The sequence below is a fragment of the Mustela putorius genome, unplaced genomic scaffold (genome assembly GCF_011764305.1).
Source record: "Mustela putorius furo isolate JIRA1106 unplaced genomic scaffold, ASM1176430v1.1 tig00000813_pilon_pilon_pilon, whole genome shotgun sequence".
NCBI lineage: Eukaryota > Metazoa > Chordata > Mammalia > Carnivora > Mustelidae > Mustela > Mustela putorius.
In genome coordinates this window covers 5,735,459-5,759,360 of record NW_025421485.1, presented here as the reverse complement: position 1 = coordinate 5,759,360, position 23,902 = coordinate 5,735,459, and the positions used below count along the sequence as shown (strand labels likewise).

General features: G+C 41.6%; 1 protein-coding gene across 1 annotated transcript in view; it reads right to left on the bottom strand.

The window, feature by feature from the left end:
- The window catches only part of YWHAQ (tyrosine 3-monooxygenase/tryptophan 5-monooxygenase activation protein theta), a 37,585-nt gene extending 15,925 nt beyond the window's left edge, over positions 1-21,660 (bottom strand). Inside the window, exons 1-2 of the mRNA XM_004745775.3 lie at positions 21,511-21,660; positions 20,757-21,120 (exon numbers count right to left, since the gene is read on the bottom strand). Of these exons, the coding sequence (XP_004745832.1) occupies positions 20,757-21,050 (294 nt within the window). The 5' untranslated portion in view covers positions 21,051-21,120; positions 21,511-21,660. The remainder of the gene's footprint in view (positions 1-20,756; positions 21,121-21,510) is intronic.
- Between the last annotated feature and the right edge of the window lie 2,242 nt (positions 21,661-23,902).

Here is a 23,902-nt window from a genome sequence, read left to right as displayed (position 1 = left end):
AAAATAAACTCATACCTAGACCCTCATGTAAAACTGAAGAATGCCAAAGACAAGAAAATTCTTAAAAGCAACCAGAGAAATGACACATTACCTATAAAGGAAGAAACAACAATATGACTGACGACTGATTTTTCATCAGAAAACAAGTATCTTCAAAGTGCTGAGAAAATCAACTGTCAGCTGCAAAATAAATTATCTATCCAGACAAAGACAGAAGTTCCCACTCAGACCTATACTGAAAGAACCCTTTTAGAGTGGGAAGGAAGAAGTAATGGAATAAAAGAGAAGGCACCAATTAGAATAATTACAGTAACTAAAATTTCAAGTAACTGAAAAATTCCTGGTCTTAATCTGTGAAGTTTCCACACTCCTAAAACTGTAACAACACAGCATTATTGTGAAGATTCTGAATAACAATACATGTGTGATACATAATGTGTGTAGTGGGTAGTATTTCAGATTACCTAGAAAGACAGAAATTCTCTCAAACGTTGTATGTGCAAAGAACTGAGTTGGCTATAAAAGGACGTGTGTCTCCCAACTCTCTTTTAGAGGATTATCTACATTTTTAAGTATAGTAATTTTTTTAAACAAGTGTCTGCCTTTATGGCTACACTTTCAAAACTCTGATGACTATGAAAATTTGCTATCAGGAAGAAATGTTTCATTAGAATAATCTAGAATCTCAAATATTTTAAGAGTTCACATCCATTTTAAAGTAACTGACAAGGTATAGGTTAATTTGAAGTATTTATTGGCATGACTTTAACCAATATCTACATGTTAATGACTCAGAAATTTGCCCCTTGCTTATTTGGGCAATTTACTTTACAGCTCTGTACCTCAGTTTATTCATCTATAAAACAGAGTTAATGCCAATCACTATTACTTCACTGGGCTGTCATGAAGATTAAGTGAATTAATTCAAATTACTCAGAATACTGCTTGTACATAAACCTCAAAGAACATATACCAACACACACATCTTTCTCTCACACACTAGACTGAGGGCTCCTCAACACATGCACTTGTGCGCGGGCACACAAACACACACACACAGAACACCCTGGATGGGCCACTAGGACTTTAAACTTTACTCATTAAAAAATAAAATTTGCCTTGTGAACATAATGTGTTGACTCTCCTCCCCTACTCAATTTTTCTTAGAAAAAGCACTCAGTTGCCTTAGGTTGGAAACATGGGTATCATCCTGATGTTTCCTTTGGTCTTACTCCCCTAGCCCTCTGATATTCAGCGACCCAAACCCATGGATGTAATTTTATCCAAGTCTAGATTTCACTTGGAAACCTCAGACCAATAAGCATGGTATACTTTGGGAACATGCATCTTCCTCTCCTGAACTGTAACCCACTGAAGGAAAAGACTTTCTAGTTTTGATATATGAAAATTTGTATAGCAAATTAATAAAAATGCAAGACTTGACTATAATCTGACATAATGGAAAGTAAATATACCTTAAAAATAAGGATTAATCAATCAGAAAGAACAGAAAGAGACATGGAACAGAAGAGGATGAAGAAAACAATCCAATATATAGCAAGGAGTGTGAGCCACAGTCCATCAACCCACTGACAAACGCATGCCTTGCTGTAGACATCATGGCCATTACACATTTGAACAGCCACAGAATTCCTCATCATGAGGCCACATTTATGAAATAACTTCCTGATGATGACTTGATTTCTGGGTGAGTCTATCTGCCTACTGAAAGAGAACATACTGGTCATACCAACACAGGTACTGTCAAGTTTTGTGCTAGTTATCCCTTACTCTAGACGAATAATGTTTTTGGTTTTATATACCAGTCACATCATCTTGACTGTTTGGGATCTACCCCTGAACCAACCCCCCCAACTACACAGTGTGTTTGAATCCACAAGGATAAAGGTTGTACTCTGAAGTGCAGGAAACTCAAGGAGGTAATACAACCCCTCCAGCAAGCCATTCACACTCCCAACTTCCCTGTAGTGTTACATAGTTGAGTATCCTCGTACATTTGTAAATGATTTTCTATTAGATCTAATAGATCTCACTATGCCTTCAACAGAAATAAATTTATTTCCAAACCTGTTTCTATATTTACATTCCTTCTTCCTACTTTACTCTTCCCACCACCCTCTTCCATCTCCTAGCTACGCAAGCCGCCAGCAATGCCCCTGACTTTCACTCTGCTTTCCCCAGCCCACCAGCTGAGGTCAAGCGCTACGGACTGTGCCTCGGTAGCAGTGCGGGGATCGGTCTTCTCAGTCCCATTCCTATTTCTATTACCCAAGTTAAGCGTATCATTTCACCTCAACTAATCCAATCACCTAACTGATCTACCAGGCTTTAGCGGTCTTCTCTCTCTAATCCATTTTATACCCTGCTGCCAGATTAACCTTAAATTCCATTCTGGGTTTGTTAATAATCCCCTGTTCAAAAATCCCAAGGGCTGGTTAAAGAAAGAATAAATTTCTAGGCTTACACTTATCATCCTCCAGAATCAGACTCTAACCTACAGCCTCCAACTCACATAAATGGTAAAGAGATACTCATCCCCGCTGCCATCGCACGAGCAAGGTGAAGCTGGGAGAAAAATCCACCTTCTCCAGTGTATCATATATACTGGGTAGCACTGTCTTGACCGATGCCCGACCTTTACCATTCCTTCCACAGCAGGGAGAGGTGCCTCCCAAATGCCAGAAGGAAAGAGTACCGGCAAGCAGTGCAGTAGAAGCTGGCAACAGCAGGTACTTGGGGGAGTGCGAAAACAAACATGGAGTCATCTCTAGCACTATTCTGAGGAGACGGTACTTAGGTCCACGAACACAGTCCACTGGCACAGTAACAGCAGATTACCTCTACAGAGGCTGAATGCAGCAGGTGTCAGAGTAATGAGTCATTGAGATTATCCAACTATTGCCTTTTGTTGGATTTCTATGCTCACCAATTTCCAAAGGCTAAATTCGATTCCTCCTGTAAATGTATCCGTAGGCAATAAACATGACTAGACCATCATACTCTCAGTTCCACTCTCACTGGACCAACAAATTAGATGTGGAGCCCATCTAAGGGGACAAATCCTGGACCATAACTGGACACTACACACTACTGTTGTTTTAGTGATCTGGCACTCCCGCCAAACAAACGAATTCTTCTTTATCCTGACATTGGTGGCAGTGGGGGAATCCTTGAAAAAGTGTTATTAGGCCATTACAGCAATAGTCGCTATTTACTAAAATTCATACAACTCCAGGGTACTCATGAATGTGCATGTGCATTCTTGGGAGAAAGAATTGTTAGTGAAAGACTAAAAACCACCATTTATGTTCAAACTTTTGAAACGTAATTCTAAAGGTAACAAAGACATAAAGTTCAACACTGGCTGGGATATTTGTCAAATTTACAAATCAATATGACTACTGTGTCATGATAAATTGTCATCATGGTTAGAGAATAAATATGGATTCTGCAGACCCAAAGGGGTATGTGCTACTCTAGTTATAATGAAAGTAAAAAAGTAAGCCAGATTAGTTCATACAATCAATTGCTTATTTATTTTTGTGGGCAAAGAAAGTAAAGAGCTAAAATCAATCAATCAATCAATCACACGATAAACAAGCAGAGAGGAAAGGCAGAAAAAAATTCCAGAGCTCTCAATATTCAGTAAGAGAGAAAAAGCTTTATCTATTTCTCTGCCTCCTCCCCATTTGGGCAGGGGGTGGGGGAAGAAGGCTGGGCAGCAAAGCAAAGTTCATTGAGCATATTAGGCGAAGATGGCCTTTCTATGACACAGAGCACTCCCTCTGCTCCCCTCAACAATTAGTCCTTCACAAAACCCAAAACGAATAAAATGCTCTTGTATAGAATGTTCACCCTTTCTTCCAACTCAGCTACAGAGCTGTTATGACTACGGTGTTGAAGACACATACCAAAGAGTGTAAGCCTCTAACACATAGAGGGGTGTCTATGGACGCCCACATGCCAGCATCAAAGAAAATCACTGTCCCTGTACCCTCACTTCACACAAAGCAGCTGACCCAATTCCAGAGATGAGAAACAAATGTCATGCTCAGTCCTTGATCTCTGACCTATCTGCTGTATGTCCTCACATTTTAGCAGGTGGATATTAGTGGTCTTAACAGCAAAATAGGGATGTTAGACTCTCTGTTCAAAGATTCTCAACTCTCTGGCCAAGATATGCAGGTTTGGAACGACAGTTTAATACACCCAACTGGTAGTACCAACACTACTTTCTAAATTTGTCAATCTGTACAGAAAAACAATTACACATACACAACCACAAGATAACCAACATTTACAGATCACTGCTACCAAAAGAACCAAGGCTAATACCACTGTCTGTACTTACTTCCCCCTAGAGAACTTGTAATTTACTGGTATCCAGAAACTACTCTAGCCACTGATTTGCAAAGAAAAAGAAAAATGACAGTGAAAAAACAAATTTTCCTTAAAGGAAACAAAACAAAACAGGAAGTCAAATTGTAAGTTTAGTACTGACAGACATCCTGATACCTAATAGAAAGCTGTTCTAGTAATTAAAAACAGGTTAAAACTGTCTTGCTAACTTGGTGTATGGGTCAAGTTTTGAGATATCCTAGGAAAACTACAAAAAAAAAAAAAAGGTAATAGCTTACACTAGCAAAATACCAGTATACTTTCATATGAACTTTGTCTTTTGTTAAGTCTATGACAAATTGGATTAAGCAATTTCTACATTACAGAAATTATATAATTATTTGCAGACTAATTTTTCCATCTGTGGCTAAGCTATACCACATACAATTATCTCTGCAATATATACATAAGCGCACACACACACACACACACACACACACACAGCTCTAGTCTACCAGCCCTGTTACAGGGCACAAACAGAAGAACAGAGTCAAAAGGAATTTAACAAACTGTGGTAAGGAGGCACCTGGGTGGCTCAGTGGGTTAAAGACTCTGCCATCAGCTCAAATCATAATCCCAGGGTCCAGCCCATCAACTCTCTGCTCAGCAGGGAGTCTGCCCTCCCCCCTGCCTCTGCCTACTTGTGATCTATTAAACAAATATATAAAATCTAAAAAAAAAAAGAAAGAAAGAAAGAAAGAAAGAAAGAAAAAGAAACTGTGGTAAGAAAATTATTCTGCATTTGGAACCAAATTTGTATGGTTGACTGATTACATTCAACTGAACTACTGGGTACAGCACAAAAAATAACCTTGAAAAATAAAGTAGTGCTTATAGTATAGAGAGGAGAAAAGAAAGATGAAGTCCTTATTCCCACATACCCTTAAAGCTTACCAATACTGATCTGAATTGGTTGTAATTTGTTTTGGGGGCAGCCACAAGAGGAACTCAGGACATCGGTAAACTCCAAACCACACGGAATTTTGCCTCACAACAAGGCTTGGTGAGAAAGAAAATGTTACATTAACGGAACAACACATTCTTACACAGGGAAAGAATTACGAAGGTAAGAAAGTTCACAGTATAGAACAGGAAGTAGTTCCTTGTGGCTGGAGCAGAGGGAAGGAAGGTCGAGAAAAGAGGCTGAAGAGTCTCCTAAGTCCCATTCAGGAACCTGGACTCCTCCTAACATGGTAATAGTTACAAAATTCTAACAGTCAGTGATTATTTCCTCCCCCAAGTCTTCTAAAGCAAGAGAAGCATATATCGAAAGAGATAAAAGGCAGCTGTTCTAGCTGAAGAACGTGCTTACGTAAGGCCCCACTTTGCCCCTATTTCCACACAAGAGAATCCAGAGAAAGGAGAGCAGATTTCCGAAGAATGGGGTCTGCAGAAGGAGGCTTTACAACAAAGGCAGTGGAAACGGAAAGAGCACTTCTTTTTCTTTCCTTTTTTTTTTTTTAAAGATTTTATTTATTTATTTGACAGAGACCACAAGTAGGCAGAGAGAGAGGAGGAAGCAGGCTCCCTGCCGAGCAGAGAGCCCAATGCGGGGCTCAATCCCAGGACCCTGAGATCATGACCTGAGCCAAAGGCAAAGGCTTTAGCCCACTGAGCCACCCAGGCGCCCCAAAGAGCACTTCTCTAGACAAACTGAATTTGAGTTCACAGCTAACTGGCCTCAGTTCTCATACAAGTAAACACATCTCATTTATCCATAATTGCACACAGAATAGTCTAAGATAACAGATGTGAAAGTATTAATAAGCTATAACTTGTAACTGACTACAAAACGAGTGCAGGGACACCTAAATTATCTTGCAGGACACATGTGATTTTAACACACAGAAACAGTAGACGGAAAGCTGTACACGTGAGAATAGCAGTAAGCAGAGGGATGGAAACAAGCTCCAGAGTGTTTTGGGCAAACAATTGGCTGGAGCATTAGGATGGTGTAGCCACAAGTTTTCCTTAAGTGAATTGTTATGCCAAACCATTTGATTATTTTTTCCATAAGCTGAGAATTGCAGATCAAGGATATACTAATTAACATTTCAACAACTGGTGCAAGGCAACTGAATAACTACATGGAAAGAACGAACGTTGGATCCCTTTCTTCCCACCATATACAAAAGCGGACTCAAAATGGACCAAAAACCTAAACGTAAAACCCAAGACGTTATAAATATTAGATGAAAACATAAGTGTAAATCTTTGTGACTTTGGATTAGACAATGGTTCCTTACATATTACACCAAGAGCACAAGCAACCGAAGAAAACAAGTAAGCCGAACTTCATCAAAACTAACTTTCGTGTTTCAAAAGACACTATCAAGCAAGTGAAAGACAACCTACAGAATGGGAGAATATATTTGTAAATTATATAACTGATAAATGTATGGTATCCAGAATAAAGTACTATTACAACCCAACAAAGACAACCCAATTAAAAAATGATCAAGGATTTGAATCAACAATTCTACAAAGATTGACAAATGGCCAGTGAGCATAGGAAAATATGCATAACATCCATTAATCATCTAGAAAATGCAAATCAAAAGCACTTCATATCCACTATGACTGTTGGTGAGGATGCAGAGATACTGGAACTCTAGTGGAAATTTAAAATGGTGCAGGCACTCTGGCACTATGGTAATTTCTCAAGTGGCTAAACAGTGTTATCATATGACCCAGGGATAGGACCAAGAGAATGAAAAGATGTCCACACAGAAACGTACCTGGGGGGGCCCCGGCTGGCTCAGTTGTTGGAGCATGTGACTCCTGATCTCAGGGTTGTTAGCTCGAGTCCAACGTTGGGTACAGAGATTACTTAAAAATAAAATCTCAGGGACATCTAGATGGCCCAGTGAGTTAAGCCTTGGTTTTGGCTCAGGTCATGATCTCATGGGTCATGGATCAAGCCCCATATCCGGCTCTGTGCTTGGCCACGAGTCTGCTGGAGATCATCTTTCTCTCCCTCTCTGCTTCTCTCTATGCTTCCCCCCACTCATGCACTCACTTTCTCTAAAATAAATAAAATCTTTTAAAAATTTTCAAAAAAAAAAAAATAGAAAAAAGGGTACATGAATGCTCATAGTAGCATTATTTCAAATAGTCAAAAGATGGAAGCAACCGAATGTCCAAAGACAGATGACTAGATAAAAAATGTGGTACATCCATACAATGGAATATTATTCAGGCATAAAAAGGCATGATGAATCTTTTTTTTTTTTTTTTTTTTTTTTTGACAGAAAGAGATCACAAGTAAGCAGAGAGGCAAGGAAGCAGGCTCCCCGCTGAGCAGAGCACCTGGCATAGGGCTCCATCATCCCACAACCCTGAGATCATGACCCAAGCCAAAGGCAGAGGCTTAACCCACTGAGCCACCCAGGTGTCCCAACATGGATGCATCTTTAAGACATTACACTAAGTCAAACAGATAATAGAGTGTATAATTACATTTATATGATGAAATGTCCATACAATGGAATATTATTCAGGCATAAAAAGGCATGATGAATCTTTTTTTTTTTTTTTTTTTTTTTTTTTTGACAGAAAGAGATCACAAGTAAGCAGAGAGGCAAGGAAGCAGGCTCCCCGCTGAGCAGAGCACCTGGCATAGGGCTCCATCATCCCACAACCCTGAGATCATGACCCAAGCCAAAGGCAGAGGCTTAACCCACTGAGCCACCCAGGTGTCCCAACATGGATGCATCTTTAAGACATTACACTAAGTCAAACAGATAATAGAGTGTATAATTACATTTATATGATGAAATGTCCAGAATAGGCAAATCTACAGAAAATGAAAGTAAATTAGTAGTTGTCAGGGGCTGGCAGAAGTGGAGAGAGGGGATAACTGCTAATGGGCACAGGATTTTTGTGATGATGAAAATAAATCAGATAATAGTGGTGCTGCTCAATTTTGTAAATATGCTAAAAACCACTGAATCATATACTTTAAATAGGTGAATTTTAGAGTATTTGAGTTATATTTAATTAAAACAACTGGCTAGCTCAGTCAATAGAGTATATAAGACTCTTGATATCTTTGCTTCAAGAGTTCAGGCCCCATGCTGGGCATGGAGTTTAATTTAAAAAACAAAACAAAACAAAAAAGGATAAATATGAACGGATACTCCCAAGTCATTAAATAAAGATAGTGGAGAAAGAAACTTCTCTAATATAAAGAGTATCTGCAACTAAGACAAACTACTTTGCAAGCATTTCTTCGAAACTAGAGGAAGATCATTAAGTGTCTTTAGAGGAAGAATAGGGGGAAAAAAAGGAAATTACTTGTATAGCACTCATTATTATAACTTGAAAATAGAAGTAAAATATCACTAAAATTTTGAGTGCATTGTCTTTGTCTTATTTTAGGAAATATTTAAAAACAGAACAAACAACAGTAGCACACAGGATCAGATGATCAGAGAACACTTGTTAAATTCTGTTCGGAGTTTTAGAGATTAATTTTTAACTTCCATCCATCCCTTCAATCCTGTTTTCCCCATAAACTCTCTAATCATAAGTTCTACTGCAGGAAAGACAGTATTGTATCTTATGGAAAAATGTGTTTTATTTTATTTAAAAAAAAAAAAACTTTTATCTTTGAGCATGCGTGCAAGAAGCGCGCGCACATGCGTGCAAGTACGGGGAGGGAGCAGAGGTAGAAGCCGACTCCCTGCTTCAGGGAGCCCAATATGGGACTGCATCCCAGGACCCTGGGATCATGACCTGAGATATTAACCTACTGAGCCACCCAGGTGCTCCTATTTTATTTTTGTAAGTAAGCTCTATGCCCAAATGAGGCTTGATCTTATGACCCCCAAGATTAAGAGTTGCATGTTCTACCAACTGGGCCAGCCAGGAGCCTCCTATAGAAAAATATTTTAAAACAATTCTTAGTAGGTCCTCCAAAGACTCAAGATTCGGGGATATGCTGCTTTGGTATCTTCAAAGAAAACTGAAAGGAAATTATTTCCATCAATAGCCGAAATAAGTTTTATAAACATCTGCCAGGCCATTTACATTAAAAGCAGAAATTCTCAGAAGTCTTGTCAGACAAAAATGAATCACGAAGTGTTTTTCTGATATCTACGTAAAGAGGATCACCTTTTTTCTTCCCAAGAATGTACAGCTGGTTATAAATAAAACAGAGATACAGCCTGCTTAATTATTCAAACTGTACCAGGTTACTCTGCGCACACTATATATTAATCTATTTTTAAAAAAAGATTTTAGGGCACCTGGGTGGCTCAGTTGGTTGAGCAGCTGCCTTTGGCTCAGGTCATGATCCTGGACTTCCAGGATCGAGTCCTGCATCGGGCTCCCAGCTCCTTGGGGAGTCTGCTTCTCCCTCTGACCTTGTTCTCTCTCACTCATTATCTCTCAAAGAAATAAATAAAATCTTAAAAGAAAAAAATTTAAAAATTTTATTTTTAAGTAATCTCTATACCCAACATGAGGTTCGAACTAAAGCCCCAGATCAAGGGTTGCCACCCCTCCAACTGAGCCAACCAGGCACCTTGTTCAGCATATTTAAACACAGTAATAATTCAAGACAAAAAATTGTAACAAGAAATAATTTTTAAAAATGTCATTTTCTTGACAAAGCTCATCTCTGTGCAAAATAAATGAAATGCAAACTTGGATATAGAAAAGATATTTGCCAAACAAATAAACACTACTATTTAAGTATTTTCTTTACTCTTCAACTTTGCCACTGAACACAGCCAATGCACACTCCTTTACTTCCTTCCCCCATTGACTGAAGTTGTTATTCTCCTGATCATGTCTCTAATTAAATGGTTCCCAAGTTTTCTTCTACCTCAAATATCTTGGCAGGTATGGGGAAGGAGGAAGAAATTAAAACTTTCCGGGGAAAATCAGTATCTGATAAAGGTCCCATCTCCATTTGAAGTCACTTCAACATAGCACCATTTCCCACTTCAAAAGTCAGTCCTGGATGTTTAATTATTATTTAAAAATTAAATACAGTAAAAACTAAATTACATTAAAAATAACTTTCATATAGCATGATTATATTAACTGACACTCAATCATGCCGAACTTGATGTCAAGTTTATGACATCACCAAGAACCAATACCTGGTCTCTGTAATGAGCCTTTGAATAATCTAAATTATTTTCTGATTAAAGGATGCATAAACCCTTAACCGTAACCTTTCTAACCTCATCCCTACTCCATCAAATTATGGCAGGGGAACACGTGCATAGAAGATCTAAAAAATATATTGCTAGGGGTGCCTGGCTGGCTCAGTCGATGGAGCATGTGACTCCTGACCTTGGGGTTGTGGTTCAAGCCCCACGCTGGATGCAGAGTACTTTTTTAAAACAATCCTTGAATAAATAAATAAATAATATATTGTTAAATACTTGGAAATAGTACCAAGCTGAAAGATCAGAATGCTCTGTGTGTGTGTGTGTGTGTGTGTGTGTCTCTCTCTGTGTGTATGTGTATGTATGTGTGTGTCTCAGCAGGTGTCTAATACAGTAGTCCTTTAAAGAACAAAACTTTTCTGAGCGTATTCAAGTAATGCTGCTTGGTGAATAAGCAAAACAATACTGGAAATGGGAGTACTAATACGAGTTGAGTAACGCCAGCAAGAGCATCTTGGCCGGTGAAAAGTCTAATCTAAACATCAGTATCATTAGTTTTAAAGCATTTTCACTTACTTCCCCACTCATTTCACATGGTTACCCAGATATTTATAAACAGTGATCTAAGACTGCCCTTTAAGAAGCAAGCATTTACGTTAAGTTTATATTAGCCCTTATAGTTGGGGTGTCCATCTGGCTCAGGTCATGATCCCAGAGTCCTGCATCAAGCTCCTTGCTCAGTGGGACACCTGCTTCCCCTTCTGCCTGCTGCTCCCCCTGCTTGTGCTCTCTCTCTCCTTTCTTTCTCTCCAACAAATAACCTTAAAAAAAAAAGTCCTTAGACTTTTTTTTTCTTACCACCTGTACCACTGTTTCCCCACTTCTCCAAGTAAAGCCTACGTAAACATACAGGAGAGGGAAGGAATGTTCAGTTAAAGTTAGTAAACTAAGGATAATACATGAGACATGCTTATTACCAAATCCAATTGGAATAAAAGGTCCAGAGGACAAAAAGTCATGGAAAACAGCTCATGTGAAATAGACAGTGAAGATCTGTGTGAAAGACAAGTTTCCTTGAGATACTTCAGTCTTCAGTCGTGCTGGCTAATAGCAGACCTATCTCCAAAAGCTTTGTAACTTTCAAACCTAAATGAAACCAACTGCAAAAGATCATTACCTACATATTTCATTCATGCCAACTCTACTTTGGGGTTGGTAATTCAGGAGTAAAAAGAGAGACCATCTTAAGGGTGCCTGGGTGGCTTAGTGGATTAAGCCGCTGCCTTCGGCTCAGGTCATGATCTCAGGGTCCTGGGATCGAGTCCCGCATCGGGCTCTCTGCTCAGCAGGGAGCCTGCTTCCCTCTCTCTCTCTCTCTCTCTCTGCCTGCCTCTCTGTCTACTGTGATCTCTCTGTCAAATAAATAAATAAAATCTTTAAAAAAAAAAAAAAAGAGAGAGAGAGATCATCTTAATCTTTTACTACCATTCTCAATATAAGGAAGCAGAAGTCATTCCAACATACCAATTCTTTAATTTTTTTTCAGGAATAGGGTATTACTCGATATCTAAAATCAACTTTTCCTTTTTCTTTGTTACCAAGTCTGTGACTTTTCCTGGTCCCCAAACCTATATTCTTAAAATAATTTAAGGGATGAAGGGATGGGGCAATGAGAAGGGAGGAGGCTTTACAAATTTCATTATCACCACATAATGAATGACAACTACTCAGAAAACTGCTCCAACACCTGGTGATGATAGGCAATGATTAGCAAGTTTCAGTGCAGAATCCCCACAGAGTAGCAATTTTCAAAGTGTGATGTGGGGACCTTTAGGAGTCTCTCTTGCACTCTTTGGGGAAGGGGCACGAAGTCAATCCATTTTCACAATATTAAGATGCTATTTGCTCTTTCATGGTCATTGTTAGATGAGTGGAGTTTTCCAGAAGCTGTAAGAGATGGGATACTGCAATAGACTAACATAAAGCAACACCGATACTTTTCTCTTAAAAGTTATTATTCCACTTATATGAAGTATCTAGAGAAGTCAAATTTAGAGATGGAAAGGAGAATGGTGGTTGACAGAAGGGGAGAATAAGGAGTTCAGCTGGAGAAGACAAAAAGGTTCTGGAGATGGATGGTGGTGATGGTTGCACAAAGTAAATGTACTTCATGCCCCAGAACTGCACACTTAAAATAGTAAATTTTTAGGTTATGTATATTTCACCACAATTTTTTAAAAAGATTTTATTTATTTGACAGACACATCACAAGTAGGTAGAGAGACAGGCAGAGAGAGAAGGGGAAGCATACTCCCTGCTGAGCAGAAAGCCCAATGCGGGGCTCGATCCCAGGACCCTGCGATCATAAGCCGAGCTGAAGGCAGAGGTTTTAACCAACTGAGCCACCCCTATTTCACCACAATTTTTAAAGCCACACAGTATGTTAATTTCTATGAGTTTATTACTCCAAATATATTCTAAATGGATCACAAAATTCTCACTTTTAATTTCTACTAATGTAAACATCTACAGGTATAATCTGTACAAACAAAAGCTTTCGGGCTCCACAATATTTTTAGGTTTGTAAAGATGGCTCTTGAGTCCAGTAAGTTTGAAAACCACTGCCCTAGAGGTAGGGTTGGCTGGCTCAGCCAGCATGGGACTTTTGATCTTGGGATGGTAAGTTCGAGCACCACATTGGGCACACAGTTTACTAAGAACAAAACAAAGACAAAAAGACACTGCCACAGGGCGCCTGGGTGGCTCAGTGGGTTAAACCCCTGCCTTCGGCTCAGGTCATGATCTCAGGGTCCTGGGATCAAGTCCCGCATCAGGCTCTCTGCTTGGCAGGGAGCCTGCTTCCTCCTCTCTCTCTCTCTCTCTGCCTACTTGTGATGTCTCTCTGTCAAATAAATAAATAAAAAATCTTAAAAAAAAAAAAAAGACACTGCCACAAAAAACACTGACCAATACTCAGTTAGGAAGTCTTGCACTGTAACCCGTAACTCCATCAATCCAATTAACATTCATCACCAAATAAAACAAAAGCTTTGGTGCCAAATCTACCAACCAGTCCTTTCTCTGAGGTGGATACTGATACTTTCTATATACATGTTTATTATCTTGACATCGGTAAGACCTAAATTTTACTGTTTACTTGCCACAGGTTTTAAAGACAATCAATCACAGCAGTGTAAAATGTCAAATCCCTAATTCACGGCTACCACCAGCTACAGTGAACACCCCTATACCCACCACGAAGATTTTACTATTAATTTAAATAAAATGAAAGGCATAAATGTTAGATATACATTTGGTGAGTTTTCACAAATGCATACACCTGTGGCACTCAAACCCGTATCAACATAAAGAACATTACAATCACCACAAAAAGTTCCCTCCAGTCAAGTTAATCTCTGCCTCCATCCCTAGAGAGGCCACCATTCTTCTGACTTGTCACCCATGGACTACTTTTGCTTGCTCTAGAATTCATATAAATGAAATTACATAACGTACTTTTTATCTTTTTGTCATTGTTTTTTTTGAAGATTTTATTTATATATTTGACAGACACATCCAGAGAGGGAACACAAACAGGGGGAGTGGGAAAGGGAGAAGCAGTCTCCCAGCTGAGCAGGGAGCTGGATATGGGGCTCGATCCCAGGATCCTAGGATCATGATCCAAGCCAAAGGCAGATGCTTAACGACTGAGCCACCCAGGAATCCCCATAATGTACTTAAAAAAAAAAAAAAAAAATTGTATTTATTTCAGAGAAAGTGCACTCGCACAGAAGCAATGGGGGAGAGGGGGAAGTGGCAGAGTAAGAGTCAGAAGCAGACAATCAACCCAATGGGGGCTTGATCCCAGGATCCTGAGATCATGACCTGAGCTGAAGGCAAACAATTAACCGACTGAGCCACCCAGGTGCCCCCATTGTGTACTTTTCTGCACAGCTGCCTTTACTTATATTTTTGAAATTCATCTATATCATAGTGTATACCAAGTCCATTCCTTTTTACTGCTGAGTAGTATTCCAGCATATGAATATACCACAGTTTACCCACTTTACTATTAATGGACTGTCACCAGTTTTTGGTTCTTAAAATAAAGCTGTCATAAACATTCTTGTCCAGGTCTTTTTCTGGACCTGTCCCTTCATCCCTCTTGTGTAAATACTTAGGAGTGAAATTTCTAGGAGGGAAAAACCTTCTTAATTATGGAGAATTTCAAACATATGCATGAGAGAGAACAGTATAAGGGATTCCTAGTGAAGCCAGCTCCCCCTGTACTGGTTTAGAAACCCTCTTGTTTCATTTATGCCCCCACCCATTATTTGGAGGTCCTAGATAGCATCAACAACATTTTTTCTTTAAATACCTCAATATGCAAACAATGTTTTCAAATCTGGTCAGATTATTTTTCATGAAATAGTCAAGAAACTTTCATCACTGATTTACCTATATGAATTAAGAGTTTAAAGTATCAATGGATAAACTACAATTTTTCTTCTCTTCATATCTTTTAAATGATGCCTTCTCTACCACCCCTCCTTAATACCTAGAGAGTCACTAGTACAAAGATACATTCTGTTCTTACTCTGAAACAACTAGAGCTAAACACAAAACCTGGTATTGAGAAATATCACATAAAAATATCAGTATGATCAAGCCGATCTCCCAACTGTTAAGCACCCTAAATTAACTAATCCATGCTATGGTACCATTTTATAAGTGAAACTATACACGAGACTTAAAAAAAAGTCTGGTAACTATCCCTTTCTAAGAACAAAGGTAGTTCTCATTACCTCCAATACTGAACAAGGAGGTAAAATTTGAACCCTTGCCGTCACTAGATTTTTGTTAGCCTTAAAAACCTATCTGTGCTGGAAATAAGGAGAAATGGCCATTCTCCACGACTGCTGCTGACAGTGGAATGCACACAATCTTCTCAGAGGGCCATGTGGAAAAAAGAAAAGCCCATCTTCTGATCTGGAAATTTCACTTCCAAGAACTTAACCTAAGTAAATCCCAGCATAAAGCATGCAGCAAGGATGTTCTTCCCAGTGTTGTTTATAGTGGAGAAAAACTGTTTACAATGTAAATGTTCAACAGGGAATTACCATAATTAAGCAACATCCAAATAAACACACACCAAGGGTTTAAATGCCTAAAACCACATATGCATATGCACATAAAAATAGCATACATGTTACAAATGAGAGGGGAACACTTGCTGTTCATCAATTTTAACTACCTCTATCTAATAAATTTCATTTTAATTTCAGCTGCATCTTCTTAATCTGTGCCAAATTTTTCAAAGAGCAAAGCTTAAGAGTTTTGGCATACACACAATATACATCCTTGAAAATACAGGACTCAATGATTAAGTTCCAGCAAAGTGAACTCTAGAATTAAAATAGCATACACACAATAATAACAAGAAAAAAAAAATGAAATCTAGACAAAGCGTTCTGACAAGATGGCAGCATGTTACTAAGAACTCAAAGGGAGGGGTACCTAGGTAGCTCAGTCGGTTAAGGGTCTGCCTTGGGCTCCCCTCTCTCTCTCTCCTTCCTGCTCCTGTTCTCTCTCTATCCCTGTTTTTCTCTCTCTCTAATAAATAAAATCTTCAAAAAAAAAAAAAAAAAAAAAAAAGAAGAAGAAGAAGAAGAACCCGAAGGAAGCATTACACAATCTAGTACAACGCAATACTGCTCACTTTGTCCATGATCCAGCCCAGAGCCTCTCAAGCTTGGCATCACAGACACTTTGGGCTAATTCTTTACTGCTGTGCCTTTTCTCATGCATAAGATAACGCTTAGAGGCATTCAGACCTCTAACTCATCCTATGTTAGTAGTAGCCCTCCCATTCTCAACAAGCAAAAAAGGTTTCCAGAACTTCCTAAATGTCTGCTGAGGGTAAATTCACCCTGGCTGAGAACCACTCATCTAACTTTTACACTTGTATGTCTGTATGCACAACATTCCATTCCATCTCACTCTTCAAAAAACAACTCTTGGCTTCAAGGAGTTAATAATCTAAAGGCAAAAGATGCTAGAGTCAAGAACTTTTAGAACTTTATTGCAATATCCTGTATATAAGGAGGGCTTTAAAATTAAAGACTGTAGGAGTTTTGCCCACCACAGACCTATCTTCCCTCCTTCACAACTTACAGACATAATACAATGGCTTATATTAAACTGAACAAATTCCTTGAAACAGAGATTCACACCGTCATCTTCAGTTAGCGACCCTATATTTAGGGCCAAATGGATTTCATTTAATTTCATCTAGTCATACCGCTTGGGTTCAAATCCCTGCTCTACCATTTACTAATTCCATGATGTTGACCAAGTTACTTAACTTCCTTATGCCTCAGATCTCTCAAGTTTAAAACAGAAGTAATAACAGTCAACTTCATTTATGGGAACAAGGTGAATATAAAATGCTTAAAATAGTGCTTAGTGTTTAGTAAGTGCCCAATAAATATCAGTGATTTGGTATTATTTTAACTAGAAGCCCATTAAGGCAGGCACCATGATCACCAATTTACAGCTGAAGAAACAGGCCAAGAGATTAAGAAACTTGTCTGTGTCACAAAACTGTAAGGTTATGGTGCAATGATTCAACAACAGTCCGTATGATTCCAGGGTCCATAATTTTTCCATTATGTCAATAAAACTACATTAAGATTCATGAACTATCAAGATCAGTCTTACTTCAAAATAACCAACACAAGACATTTTCAGTAAAGATTAATTTAGAACCCTTAACTAAATTCTAGCATATTACTGAATTAAGGTCACACCGCTTTTATACAGGAACATAGACAAAGTTCAGTTTTGTTATCCCATTTTAAATGGTTCTTATTTATATGTACCTTAGTTTCAGACATTATTTATATGTTATACCAAAGCAGCTTATTAAAATTAGTCTACTAAAAGATCATCAACACCCAAGGATAACACAGGGTTGTCTGAGTCAGAGGTTATCTTGTATACATTCACTAAGTATCCTGTTCTTACTCCAAGGTCACTGACTTTGTAAATGACAGATTTTGTTCCCAAGTCCCAGAAGGCTCTGGTGAAACTCTGGATTTCTTTGATTTGCCCTTATCTTACACCTAAGTCCTTAATGACTCCCAAACACGCCACACATGCTATTACTCTGGCTGGCTGTCATGTAACTTACTAATCTTTCTTGCTTCAACTTTGCTCCTCCCCATAAACCAACAACTGGTGCATCACCTCCTTCTCCTGAAACCGTTTCACTATAGTTGTTAGTTTTCCAACATTACATACATACACTGTCAATGACATGTTCTTCAACCTGGACTTTTAAAAATTACTCATCTTAGAGTTGGGAGAAAGTCAGAACAGGGGTCAAATGGCTAGGACCTGTATGTAGAACTTTCTGGTCCTCCAAAATGAGAATGAAAAGTGACCCAGAAATTTAGCCCAACACTCTGGTTTTACAAAGAACACTGAGATGCAGGTAACTGTGTGAAATCTCTAACCTAAGATAACTCTTGGAGATAAAAAGAGTTTAGTCTTGGCCATTTGGGCCCTCTTAATCTGCTGTGCTCTTCTGCTTACTCATTTGGATTTTAACACTTTTCCCTGCCTCTACCGTTCAGTATCCTCTCTCAGTACAGTGGCCACCCGCCACTGTCATTTTGAGTAAACAGTCCAAATAACTCCCGACCCACTGCTCTGTAACAGAGAAAGAGGCTGAGAATCTCTGGCATTTAGGACGAAAATTTTGCCCATCCTTCAGGTTACTCTTTACTGGTCTTCTGTAACAAGTCAGTTGTACTCACTTTCTCTGCACGAGATTCATCTTCCTGCTCACCAAAAGAAAAAAGAGAAAACCTCATTTTAGCACCCAGGTTCAGAAATCTCACTCTTCTTTCCTCATTATTTTGGTAGACTTTGCATTAAATTACTAACTTACCGATCATCAAACTCTTGCTCACTGGTCTATCACTTCCTCCTTGTCTGTCAATTAAGGCTACCAGCAGGTAATCAGCACTCAAACCATGAATTCTAGATACGGCAACATGTACACCATTCAAAAATCCTCACCTCCCTCACTGTCAACCAAATGAAAACATCTCACTCTTGACCTTCTCTTGTATGGTTCCCACCTCCCTTTCCTCATTCTCCTCCAACAAAGCTCACTCCAAAAACCACGCTTTGTGAAGCCTCTCCTGAGGGTTTCAATTTCCTTTGAACTATGTAGCATTTTGTTCATGAGCACCCTATGGGAATTATTTATTTGGGATTTTTCACAGGCACTCCGTGTTATCAATTATTAGAGGACAAAATCTACAGTTCTTGGTTTTGTTCTTCCCCATACTGCTTAGCAAAGTGCCTTGCACATATACCAAGCTCTCAAATACAGTTGCCAACTTGAAGATCGGCTTTCCTGGGATTTCTTTATAGGCTGCACATCAAGTAGCAACTAGTTTCTGAAGCCACATTTTGTTAGTAAAAATATTTTAGACACCCTTGGCATCTCTAATCAAACTCAATTCTTTTTCACTTGGCAGAAAAAAATTGTCCTCATTTCAGGGGTTCTCTCCTCTACTTGCCAGTCTCTTTCAAATCACTTGTTAACTAAACACAACTCTTCTCTATTCGTGCCATCATAAAAACTAAATTCCTAAGAACCACAAAATAGGGTTATTCCTTCGGCCCAGAGTTCACTTGCGGGAGAACAGGAAAAGCTCTGTGGTAATTCTGAATGGGGGCAAGGTAAGTAATAAAATGCGAAATAATAAAACTGAAGAGAAAGAGACTGAAACATGCTGTGAGAGCCACCAAAGTAGGACATACAGGGAGAAGCCTCTCCTTAACATAACGGAATCTGCTAACAGAGTCAGTGTTATGTATAACCATTACAATATGCTACTGAAGTTTGCCATCACTTTCAAGTTGGCAAATTTCTTGAAGACAACTTGCAGCAATTCAGTTTGAAAAGCTTTTAAAGTGCCTCTTCAATGCCAGCCCGAGTGGAGCTAAGACCTATAAATATAACATAAAGTACACTCTGTGCATTGCCCCTTTACCTGCTAGCTCCATTAGCCATAATTTTGACCAGATCACCCATTATTTGTATTAAAAAACGAGGTTAAAGAAGTAAAAAGGAAAATTTCCTGCCACATGTTATCTGATGGGGCAAGAAAGAGAGTGCTGGGAAGGAAAGAAGCATTTTCTCTGCTACTGCTTCCTGAATAATCACCAATCTAGCACGCTTGCCTTTCAAAGCCCACCTAAAATGCCGAGAATCAATAGGCCTTTTGTAAAAATGGTACTTAAAAAAAACAAAAACCACTCCAGGATATAATGCTGGAATTTAAAATTTAAAAACTTACGTTACTGATCAAAAGCTCCAATGCCATGACAAAGCTAAAAATACTCTCTCCCACTAGTAAGAGTGAATCAGAGGGGTCACCTACTCCACCCAATAGCCGCCCTTGTTAAGACTGGACAGTTCAAAACCTGGAAAGCTTTCCTTGCCTGCTCCACACCAGAAATGAATTTGATTCCACGCATTAGTATTTAAGTGTAACTAAGTAACAGCAAGACAATGTTACCAAATACTGAAATTTATCAGGACATTTTGTCCTTCGGATTTATCTGTACCTTTTTCACAGTTACGGAACTTTCCCCATCCCCTCCACTCCTTTTAGCACGGAAAAGCTCAACAGATAACTGTTACTTGAAAAATGAAGTTATCTGTTCAGATTTGCGAAGTAGATTTCCATTACTAGGTTTGGGACGAAAACCTACTACACACATACTGTCTCTATCGAAAAGGTGCCTGCACGTCCTTTCAAACAGGCGGGAGCCTGTGAGTGGATTCCGTTCGTTTAAAGGGGTTCCCAGATCGCCTCAGTACGCCTGAGAAAAGGATTTTCAGTCTTGCACAAACCTACTTGGATGTTTCAAAGTTACACAGTTTGGAAAAGCAGCTTTTTGAGTGTTAAGAACTGAAACGACACATCCAGGAGGGCCAAGGCTAAGCTTGTCAAACCCTCCACACGTCGGCAGACGACTCAGCAAGCCCCGGCGCACACGTCTCTCTCCCATTCCCATGAAATTCTCAATGAAAGGCTTCACACACAAAAGGGCCTTGGCGCCCCGGTCGCACAATTCCCGGGCTCCCGCCGCCCGGTCTCTCCCCAGCCCGGACCAGTGCAGGAGACTCACCAGCACCGTGGTGCAGATGGACCTCAGCTCGGACTCCACTTTCTCCCGATAGTCCTTAATCAGCTGCAACTTCTTGTCCGAGGTGTCGGTTTTCTGCTCGATGCTCGAGATGACCCTCCAGGCGGACCTCCGGCCGCCGACCACGTTCTTATAGGCCACCGAGAGCAGGTTGCGCTCCTCGTTGGACAGCTCGGCGCCCTGCTCGGTCACGGCCTTCATGCAGGTGGCCATGTCGTCGTAGCGCTCGGCCTGTTCGGCCAGCTTCGCCTTCTGGATCAGCTCCGTCTTCTCCATGGGGACGCGGAGAGGAGAGCGAGGGCGAGGGCGAGCACCGACCCGGATCGCGAGGAGGCGTGCGGACGGCCTGCGGGCGGGGGCGCAGACAGAAAGGCGGGGGCGGCGCCGTCAGACAATGCGCCCGCCGCCCCCGGCCGCCCGCCGCCCGCCAGCCGCCCCTTTTGTCCGTCCCCGCACGCGCCGCCCAGTTGAATTTCCCTCCCCCGCCCACGCTCCCCGCAGGCGCCCGGGAGGCCGAGGGGCGCCCCGCGGAGGCGGCCCGCGGCAGGGGAGGAGGAAGGGCCGCTCCCGCGCCCGCCCGGCCCAAGATGGAAGCGGCCGTTGGCCCACACCTTGCCGCCAGAGCCGTCCCTGAGGAGCGCGGCGTCGAGGCCGGCCGCTCCCGGGGGCCGGCCTCCCGCCCTGCCCTCAGGCCCGGCCAGGCCCGGGAAGGGCCAGGGGCGACGGCGGCGCTCACCTTCACGTCTCCGCGGCCGCGGCGCGAGTCCCACCACTTTGATCCGCTTTTGGCTTTAGCCGAGGACCCTCCCGTCTCAGCCTAGCCCGGAGCCGAGGGGCGGGCCGCCGCGCCGCGGCCCTCGCTCCTGCCGCCCAATGACGCGCCGCGCTGCTCCCGAGAGTCCCGCCTCCAGCTCGGCGGCTGGCCAATGAAGACTGAGCGCGCGGAAGGGGGCAAAGAGGGCGGGGCGGGAGGGGAAGCGGAGGCTAGGAGGGTGGGTCGGCTTGGGCAAGTTCGGTTGGCCGGCAGGCTGCGGCTTCGGCCACGGGGTTTCCTCCAATTAGATCCAGGGTAAAAGGACGTCACTGTTGCCATGGCGATGCTGTTACCAACTCCCCTCATCCTCCCCGCCAGCCCCAGCACTTGTGGGTGCGGCACGGGAGCGGGAGGCTCGCCCCACCTCTCCGGCGGTGGCCGCGTCCCCTGCCGCCGCACCGCTGCAGATGGTGCAGTGCATCTTGCGGGCTAACGCCGCTGCGGCTCTCCTCGGCTCCGCTGAGCAGGGCCCGGGATGGTGACAGAGGCGGCTGCGGGTCGCACGAGCTCCGGTCTTTCCTCCACCTTCCCGTTCGTGACAAAGGTTTGGAGTTCCATACCCTGAACCCAGCCTTGAATGACGTTGCGACTGGAGCTCCGAATTAGAAATTATCCCATCCCCACTGAAGAGGAATTCGCTTAAGAGAATTCGCTTAAGAACGACTTTTTAGGATCAGCTCAAGCTTTCAGACGGGCACCCAAAGCCAAAAATTCCCTTGGAAAATTCCCAAGAAACTCCAGGCAGGTCTCTCCCGCAATGGCCGGGTATTCTGATTTTATTCTGACACTCGGGATAATCCGGAGTAAAGCACGCATTAAACTCCCCTGCCCGCCCAAAGCAGCTGTTCTTATATCTCCGTCTAGTCTTTCCAGGTTATTGTCTAAATACATGTTTTTTTCCACGTTTTATGTGTAAATGGATTTTATTTTCTGATGTTATTTTTGAGGGGACACTGGAAAACCTAGACTTCTAGATGCTCGCTTTAGACTTCTCCTAGACTTTTCCTGTTCAGACCCTTCAGAAGTGAGAAAGTTTGCCCCAGATGCCTTTTATCGGGGTCATCACTAGCACTTTCTTTTCTCTTTACACTAGGCACACCCCTCCAGCCACTCCCTTCTCTCCTGGCCTGACAAATCAGGTGCCTGTCCCCGGGTATCCGGGAAGAGGCCTCTGTGCCATCTTAAGATGAAAATCGCCATCTGGGCTCACACTGCTGTGATTTCAGTTCCAGCAAGTCCAAGGGAATGGATCTTTGAAAGCCAAAGAATGCCACAGCAGAGAAAGAATTTCAGATCCAATGGTGCTAGGGCGGCTGGAGCAGATCTGGAGAATCTCCAGAATGGATGATCTGAGAGTTCGCACAGATGGCAGGAGAAGGTACAGACTCTCCAGAAATGTAAACTCCCTCCTATGTACCCCTCCCTGTCCTAACTTGTAAAGGTTGCTTTGTGCTTTGATGGACAGGAGAGGCCTGGGTTGGAAAGGGCCCGTGTCAATGCAAAAATGCCTCACTATGTCCTAGCATTCTAACATAGGGCCCTGCTGTTATTTCTGGAATTCCTGGGGCCAAGCTGCAGACACACAGTGTTTATGGCCATGTGGGCTGGGATGGAGCCGGACACCAAGAAATCCCAATAGAAAGAATTTGCATGTGGAAGGTCAGATAAAATGCATTCTGTATAACCAGTGAACTTCAAGCTTAGAAATTAGAGACAGCACAGGCAAGGGGACATACCGGTGGAGGTAGACAGGGGACAGAGACGCTTGAAGGCGATCGTCAGGGGACTGGCCCTCTGTGGTAGGCAGGGAGGGAAGGGGCAAGCACACTAATTCGTTGTTGGAAAGTCTGGGCTGTGCTGCCATCTCCCTTGGTGACCTTGGGCAAGTTTTTGCTGCTCTCTGTAACTCAGTCTCTAAAATGTCTGCTTTCCTTCAATCATCAAATATTCATTGAGCACCAGCTCATACAGTTACAATCATCTGCAATCGTGGGTGAAATGTACTTCAAAATAATGGCACACTATGAAATTACAAAGTATTTTATGGGGGTCTCGAGGGACACGGGCATACCTGAACACCTCTACACGGACAGAACTTGGGAAGAGAAAATTAAAGCCCTGGGCACTTCAGGTTCCCCGACACATAAAAATCTAACACTTACTGAGTGAATACATGCGTCAGACACCATTTTAAGTCTTTTGTATTAACTCATTTAATCTGCTTAATGCCACGTGAAGTCCACACTACTCTAATCATCCCCTCTGTCTCACGGATAAGGAATCTGAAGCACAGAGAGATTAAGTATTATGTGCA